General features: G+C 29.0%; 1 protein-coding gene across 4 annotated transcripts in view; it reads left to right on the top strand.

The window, feature by feature from the left end:
• The window catches only part of Tango6 (transport and golgi organization 6), a 41,713-nt gene extending 38,932 nt beyond the window's left edge, over positions 1–2,781 (top strand). For all 4 annotated transcript variants that reach the window (XM_075356099.1, XM_075356100.1, XM_075356102.1 and 1 more), the window contains one exon: positions 2,370–2,781. In XM_075356099.1, coding sequence (XP_075212214.1) covers positions 2,370–2,555 — 186 coding nt within the window. In that variant the 3' untranslated portion in view covers positions 2,556–2,781. The remainder of the gene's footprint in view (positions 1–2,369) is intronic.
• Positions 2,782–9,011: the final 6,230 nt, after the last annotated feature.

Below are 9,011 nucleotides of genomic sequence, written 5' to 3' on the forward strand. Positions count from 1 at the left end.
AGAAAGACCTGTTTTTTGGGACCCTTTAAATGGATTAACTGTAATGTAGAAAGTAATTTGAATTTAAAAGCTGGTTGTTCAAAGTGTTGTGTGGTTTATTTAATAAATCTTTCAACACTTCTGCAGCAAATTATTCTTTTATTCATAGTTGAAGTAAGGAGTTTGTTTCTATGTAATATTTGGTTCAAATTTTCTCTTTCCAGGTTGTGTTTGATAGTTTAATCTAGAAATAATGTTTGCTGCTTGTTGGAAAGAAAATTTTCCTTCATTTTGTTGTCATTGCCCTGTTTTTTTTAACATTTATGATAACCTGTTGACGTGTTATGTGGTTTTATAATTTCTTGTATTCTGCTTTTTCACTAATTCAAAACCCAAGAAAACCACTGTAGTTTAATTAACCTAAATTTTTGAAAAGTGGCTTTTTATTTGTAAGATTGTAAATGTACTTTCATTTTTACTTACCTTTTGTGGTACACCCATTGTAATTAAATAATCTTAATTCTTAATCTTTTGTGTAATTAATTCTGTGTTTAAATTTTAGAATATTATTTGTATTTGTTTTCATAATGCTCCCCTCATTTTTTGCACATTTCTTCTAAACTTCAGTACAGTTTAAATTCTCAAACAATATTATCTTGACCCTTAAGTACAATAATGTAGAAGATCGTATTCAGGTCTTTCATTAGGGGATTGGATAAGTTTCTCTTTCCTGATCTACAATCCCCCCAGATATTCTCAAAATATGTTTATTATTCTGTAAAATTATTTCTTTTAATGTGTTTAGTCCAAATGGTGATTTATTAGTTTACAAAATGATATTGGAAAATTATTATAGGATTTTTCAATCAATAATTTCAATCAAAATGATATTGGAAAATTATTATAGGATTTTTCAATCAATAATTTCAATCAAAATGATATTGGAAAATTATTGTAGGATTTTTCAATCAATAATTTTTTTTTAATTCTTAAGAGAAGGAAATTTACAAATAATACACATAAAATATACACAGTATAATATATACATAATTAATATACAATGTTATTGGGGAAATATAAAACTTAGTGCTAACATAATATCTTATGTGCTAACATCAAATATACTGAAAATGCCAGCCAAGTGCCTACTATCAAAGGTGAATACAGACAGAATGCTTTACACCTGCCCAAGAAAATATAGCTTAATGTTTCAGTTTACAACAATAAAATATAGTTATTTTTTCCTTGGGAATAAACGTATATTACAAGAAAAGAAAAATTGTTTGTAAAAGAGATTTCACGTTAATAATGTTTCAGTCGCTACTATTTATTATATTATTTTAAGAAATAAATAAATTTCACATATAGTTATTTTTTCCTTGGGAATAAACGTATATTACAAGAAAAGAAAAATTGTTTGTAAAAGAGATTTCACGTTAATAATGTTTCAGTCGCTACTATTTATTATATTATTTTAAGAAATAAATAAATTTCACATTAGATTATAATTAAAAACAATATTAAACCCGTCTCTGATAAAGAGATATCGACTTTCTTCATCTCTAAAGTTAAATAATCTTTTATTAATCAAGATGTACTTGATTATTAATCAAATACATAATCTTTTATGTACTTGATTAATAATCTTTTATTAATCAAGTACATAACATAATTACTATTGGGCTTTTGTGAGTGCTCTATTCTAACACTAAACAAATATACATTCACACCCTGTCCCTCCTCAAAGTCTGTGAAATAGGAAATGCCCGAGATCGCAGATCTGAATTAATATTTATTATCGTTTTCTAGAAATAGAAAACAGAAAGGATCCAGCTCATCCACAAAACTGCAGACATAGAAACAAATGTAGGTATTAATTAATATCATACCTTGCGTTACTAAGTTGTTAGTGACAGGAATCAGCATCCCCTATTATTTTTTTCTTCTTATTAAATGATTCCTGTTTATTTTGTAAATGGAGGTATGTAATTGCATTATTTGTTATTCATATGCATTATTTTATCCCTATTTGTCCATCTAAATCCTCACCTTAAAATGTTTCCATCTACAGTGTTATATAATTTCATTTTAAAATTTGGATTAGTCTTACTTGTTTTGGAAACCTCATCAGACAACCTATGGTCCAACCATTCAGTTTGCCTGTAAAACTACTCTTCATTCCATAAAACTACTCTTAACTTTTTATCCTCTGATATTTTCTTCAGAGGAGAATATTTTTAATTTGTGTCAGATAAATTTGCTTCATATTCAGTTTACTTCAGAATTGCAGCCCTTTACTGCCATTAGAAATTTCATTTCTCTAATAGCAATTATTTGATCTTGAATTGTTATTAATGTATTTATTTTGTAAATTTATTATTGTTTTCTAGGTTCTGGAACCAGTGCTACTGCAGTTGTATCGTACATTAAAGAAAATCTATTTAACAGATAAGGATGATGTTGTGAAACTTCATTCACAACTTGCCTTAGAAGAATTAAGCAAGTCCACTCTTTCTATCCTTTTCCCTCCTGAAAACCTCTCTAAACGAATTTATGTTCTTGATCCACCCCCTTAATTATTCTTCATGGATTTTTAATTGACTTATTTTTAAGGCTTCTTATTTTAGTTGTTACAGTTTAACAAAAAATCACATCTTACTTAATAAAATGTGAAACATTTTGATGTTGAAGATTACATCTGTAGTTTCTATGAAATCATAGAGAACTTTTAAATTTTCTTCTGTATCAATTATTACTTGTATATTTTTAATGATAAATAAAGTATGATTTTTAATAAACAAATATCTTTAATCATTTTATTGATCTCAAATTTTCTGTTATATTACATTTTTTGTTCTTTTTTGTAACTTTTAAAATATGAAATACATCTTATATATAAGATATGGTGCACATCATCAGTGGCCCCCTCTCCAAACACAAGCCTGAATTAATCAAACCAAATCTGGCTAACCTATCTCAAAAATCACCATACCCAGAAAGAAACTGTATAATATGCTGATTCAGGGAAATCAACTACCGTCCAGTTAGTTAATCAATGTGCAATTGATTCTAACTGTGTAAAATGTTTTATTCTCTTTTATTTCTGTTTTTTGTTTTTTTGCAATAATGTACAAAATTTTAACAGCAGTTCATGGATTATGAATAGAGACCGGATTATATGCATTTGCATATTAAGCCGCTTCTCACCGGATATTGCATATTTTCCTTAAAATCTAGTGATAATGCATATTTGTTATATTCATAATATTTTTCAGTAAGGTACTTACCAAAAAAATGAATTCTTTCACTGCAGCCAGCCAAACCTATTAGCCGCACGGTTCTTAGAGCGCACTAGCAGCCGCACATCTATTGTTTTGGTAGCATAATATTATTATGAAGCCAAGTAAAACACAAACTCACGAGAGAAGGACAGATGATACCATTCTGCGTCGCACATGCCTACTGCTGCAGTTTTTTTATTTTTTTGTTTAATATACCATATATATTTTTTTGTTTATTGTTTTAAAGTTTAATATACCATGCCTCCCGAAAATAAAAGTGCCTCTGTGGATAGCTGACTATCTTGGTATATTTACATATGATGGAAATGTTTTATATTGTCAAGTTTGCGAGAAAAATATTTCATGCACAAAAACATTGTCAAGACAAGTCTTCATATCGCAGGATTGCAAAATAAAGGCTCACGACAACAACTTGTAACAGCGGCAAGTAACAATGATTTCACTTCCAAAGGTAAACAAACAAAAAAAAAAACACTTTAGCATGGATTTATGTGAAGCGTTGTTTACAAGTAATATTCCTCTTCACAAACTTACAAATCCTACCTTTAGCTGATGAACTACCAACACTTGTGGCCATTACATTGCGAATTTAATTGTTGTTGCATTAAAACTAGAGCCCTCTTCTAACTATTTGGTGGCCTGCAAACACCTTGAAAAGACAAATCATTCTAAGATCGCGAGATTCGTGAATGAGGGTATTAAAAAATATTTCCTGATCTTCTGCAGATGAAAGACTGTTTATATTTCTCTCAGATCCTGCTCTCTATATGTTCAAGGCAACCAAAACTCTCCAAGTATTTTATCCGAATTTGATTCATGCGACGAGCTTTGCTCACGAACACCAACTCGCTGAAGAAGTATGATCCACGTTTGGCCATGTAAATAAACTGATTTCATCAACAAAGAAAGTGTTTCTTAAGGCACCTGCTCACAATAAGCCCTATAAAGAAAAACTGCCAAATGTGCCTTTTCCTCTTGAACCAGTGGTAACTTGATGGGGAATGTGGATTGAAGCTGTGCTGTTTTACAATGAATATTTCGAGGTCATCAAAGGTGTAGTAAACAACTTTGATAGTGCAGAGTTGTCAGATAGGGCAGTTTTGTCAGTCCAAGGAAACATTTAACGATTGTAGTATAAAAAAAAACATAGCTGTGATTAGCACTTATTTTTCCCACATACCTGCGAGTATTAAAAAGCTTGAAACTCAAGGTTTGGCGTTGACCGAATCTATTCAATTAATGAATAAAATCTGCCAAATGAACTCTGCATTGCCATGTAATCTTAAAGAAAAATTTGAATACATTTTGAACAATAACCCAGCCTTTGAACCTTTGTGTGAAATTGGTAGTTTTATTTGGGAGCTAACATAGCTCCCAAATTCAAATACTGCCCAGTTACCTCAGTGGATGTGGAGTGATCCTTTTCCACTTACAAAAATATTTTGATTGATCGAAGACACAATCTTACTACAGAATATTTAGAACAGTACGTCTGTATGCTGATTTGAAACAAAACATCTAAAAATTACTATTTTTTTTTTTTTTTATTTTAAGTTGCATATTTTGACACTTTTTCATATTTGACATGCATATTTTAAGCATTTTTTATGCATATTTCAAGCTTTTTATGTTGCATATAATCCAGTCTCTAATTATGATCAAAATATTGAGGTAATAAAGATGACAAATGATCAGGGCAATTTGAGGTTGTGTGTCTGTTAATGATACCACTGAAAAGGTTTTGTGAAAAAATACATTTTTTTCTATTATTTTAAATTTGCCTTTATTGTATAAATAAATTGAGAACCTTGTTTATTTTGTATATAATTTATAAAAAAAAAATTGAAAATAATGATTTAGGGTTATTTATAAATAAATACTCAAATCATGAATAGCAAATTTATTGCATTAGACTATTTTAATTAATAAAATACCAACTAACTATTCATAGGTAAATGATACTCATAAAAAACGTAGTGTCACTAAATCCACCATTTTTTTAGAAAAAAATGATATCTGAATGGATTAAAATACTTTTTTAATACATTAAGGTTCAAAGAACCTTTCAAAATGTCACCTAGAATAATAACTGCAAATTACTTACTTGCCTTAAAAGGCTCTAATTTTTCTTATTTTCAGACAGCTAATTTGTTTTCTTTTTTTTTAGCATTATTCCCAAATTAAAAATATTTAAATAGTTAAATAAAATTACAAGACTAAGCACAACGTGCATAAACCTTCAATGTTGCAAATTTAATTGTTAGATTTGCTTGAAATATATAACATAAATAATGTAAGAATATATAACGCAAGTAATTTTAGTTTGCAAGTAAATTTGCCTAACTGTAGTATCAAGAGTGTAAGAACCAAAAAACGAACATCCAGGCAACAGATGGAGAATAGACCGTTTACTCATAAAGAGAAGGGAAAATATGATAAAACTTAACAGCTAAGTTGAAAGACTTTGTATAAGTTACAGGTCCTTTTTTTATGCTTTTCTAAGAGCATCTTTAATAATCTGGATGGATTAAATTTTGCACACACATTTATTCTTTCCTTCACTTCTGTTATATTCTTGCAAAACAATTTAATAATTTTTTACAAAGTTATACAGTTATTAATGCATGTTTTCTCAACCTAATTTGAGTATTAATAAATTAAAAACAAAAAAAATATTATACTCTCTTTTTCATTTGATTCAAACATTAAACTTCCTTCTTATTGCAAGTTTATATCATTTTAAAGCTTATTGTTTTACTTTTTTAGTACTGGACATTATATTTACTAATCAGAAAATTTCATTTATCCTAAAACTTAAGGATACAAATAATTTACTAATCAAAAAGAAGAAAATGCAGCTTTACATTTTGTGGTTAAATTTTTTACGTGTTCACCTCACATGTTTATACAGATTTACATTTGTTTTAAGGGAAAAAATTGAATCAATAATCAAGTGCATGCAATTAATTTTAACTTCAATATATCCTTTCTGTATTTTTATTTGTTCAGATTCTATGTTTTTTTTTTGTTAAATGTGTGTGTGGGCATTAGTAGTGTTTAGTAGTGTCTATAAATAGTGTTCAATATGAATATTGGGTTCAAATACATAAAATAAACAGGTTTTCTCTGGTTGCTTAAAATGATCTCCATGAGTAATATGACTGAGGAAAGAATTGCATTGTAGATCTGAAAACCTATTAATGTTTAGAAATTAATCATATCAAAATTATTTTATAAAATTTACATCACATTTCATATGTTGAACCATGAAAACATTCTTGTCAGTCCAGGTGGGAGCTGGATTAGTTTTAAACTTGGCAAGAAATCAGAACACAGCAATTCTTGACCATATTAAGTTTCATATTAGATTTATGTGTAAAATTCTAGTTTAATTCCTTCACTCTCACCTACTCATTTTCGGCTGATGAAAAAAGACAAATTTTTCACTAAGGGTGTGGAGCACCTGCTCAGTTTAAGAAAGGTTGATAAAATTTACTTCAACTGAAAAATCAAAAGGCTGTTTTTCATGAACAGGAGAGCCGAAACCGCAGAGAGATCTTTAAATTATGATGTAGCCAAAGGTTAAATTATGTTAAGAAGTTGTATTGTTTTAATTAAACTATGAGTTTCTTATAAGTGGTTTAAACTTTTCTGACCTCAAGGCTGAAGAAACAAAATCTGCATTTCAACAAACACCCTGAAATTAAGATCATGAAAAAATTATTTATGTTAACACACAAATTTTTATGAAAATATTATGATTGTAAAGTATTAGCAGCAGTAGTTGTGTATTTTCTCCTTATATTTGTACTATATTGCAAATATGCAATACCATTGCTGGTGACATTGACTCCAAAGGATGTGGGAATGATCACTTAAAAGTCCTACGATAGTAGTGAGACATTAGCTAAGCCAATTTACATTCTCAGAAATGTTAAAACACCTACAATACAGATTGGGTGAACAAAAACAATACAAAAATTATCTACAATTTTTGTGATTTGTAATGTATTAGCTCTTAAGAACAAGAAATAATGAATTTTAACCACATAGATAGATAAGGCCATTGTTTTAGAAATAGAAAAAAAAATTTTTTTTAATCAAAAAAGAGTTATAAGGATCAAAATATTTATAAATAGACCCTAAATATTTATATTTAGTGTAAAATATAACAGCGGTTAAAAGTTCATAAGGAAATAAAGAATCTTAAAAAATGAGAAGTTATTTTAAATGGTTATTTAATGAAGAAAGGTTTTATGGGGGGGGGGGGCCTGTGTATGAAGAGAGAATTCACTTCTGGTACTAACTGTGCCACTATGAAAATGATGTACGAGGGACGATCACAAAGTAATTAAGAGGGGTGTACCCTCTATGAAACAGACACACATTTTATAAGACGGTTTTTTTTTTTTTTTATTGAACAAAAACCAACATATTTTTCAACGTAATCACCAAGTTTCTCTAAATACTTTTCATACCTTGTAACAAGTTTTTCAGTTCCACTCTCAACAATTTCATCCAATTTCCTTCAACCATTTAAGGACCACTTCCTTCAGACCATCATCATTAGGGAAACGCTCCCCTTCCAGAACTCGTTTGAGAGGACCAAACAGGCGGTAGTCGCAGGGTGCTATGTCAGGGCTGTAACGCAGATGAGACCATACTTCCCACTTGAATTTTTGCAGTAACTCCTTTGTCATATGAGCTGAATGAGGTAGCAGCGTTGTGAAGAAAAATTACCCCCATTGCTCAATCTTCCAGGTTTTGATCTCACTCATAAACATAATTTTTGTTTTCTAACATGCGATACATGATATTAATCTATTTTTTGATGCTGAAAACGAATATGCATTCAGAATCTTTGTTTCACCCACCATTTTTGATAAATTTTTTAATTTTAATTAAAAGATTTTTTCATTTTTCAACATATAGTTAGCATTTTAAGCTCCTATATTGTATTATGTTAGCTCATTTTTTTTGTTTAACTTTGATAACATAATTTGTAAGCTATAAATAAACAATACTAGACAAAGAATTAAATCATATCATAGTCACATATTACATCATCATATAGTCTCTTCTATTCTAATATATAACATTTTTTATAATCTGTCAATATTTTTAATCTTTTATTAAAAAAGAATTGCTCAACAAGAAGAGATATATCATTTTATCAATAATTAAATAAAAGTTTGTAAAAAACAACAGCAATTGTATGAATAAATGCCTTCTATGTGTTTTTTGAATTTGTTTTCAGTAATTTAAACATCATTTATAACATTTTAATTGTCATATGAAAAACAAAAAATGAATAGAAGAGACTACAAAAAATCAAAAAAAATGTATGTGTCACAATTAATTGTATAAAGGAAAAGATTTTAATGGATTATTAGTTAAATATGCTATCACATCATTATCATCATCATTATTCACTAAAGGTTATGCCTTGTCGATTTAGCCACTTCACCCTCATCACCACTTCTCTCTTCAATTCATTATAAGAACAAAGGCCATCTCTTCTTTAACATTATTGATAATGGTTGCTCTTGATCTATCTCCAGGTTTTTTACTCATAACCTTGCCCTCAAGTATATTCGTCAAGAACTGGTCATGTAAATGTCCTATCAATTTCACTCTTCTTCTTCGTATAACATTTAGCAAGAACCTCCTCTCACTCACTTCTGCTAACACTTGATCATTCCTTTTCCTATCCACCCTCAGCTTGTTCTT

Source organism: Lycorma delicatula, chromosome 2, assembly GCF_047948215.1.
Source record: "Lycorma delicatula isolate Av1 chromosome 2, ASM4794821v1, whole genome shotgun sequence".
Lineage (NCBI taxonomy): Eukaryota > Metazoa > Arthropoda > Insecta > Hemiptera > Fulgoridae > Lycorma > Lycorma delicatula.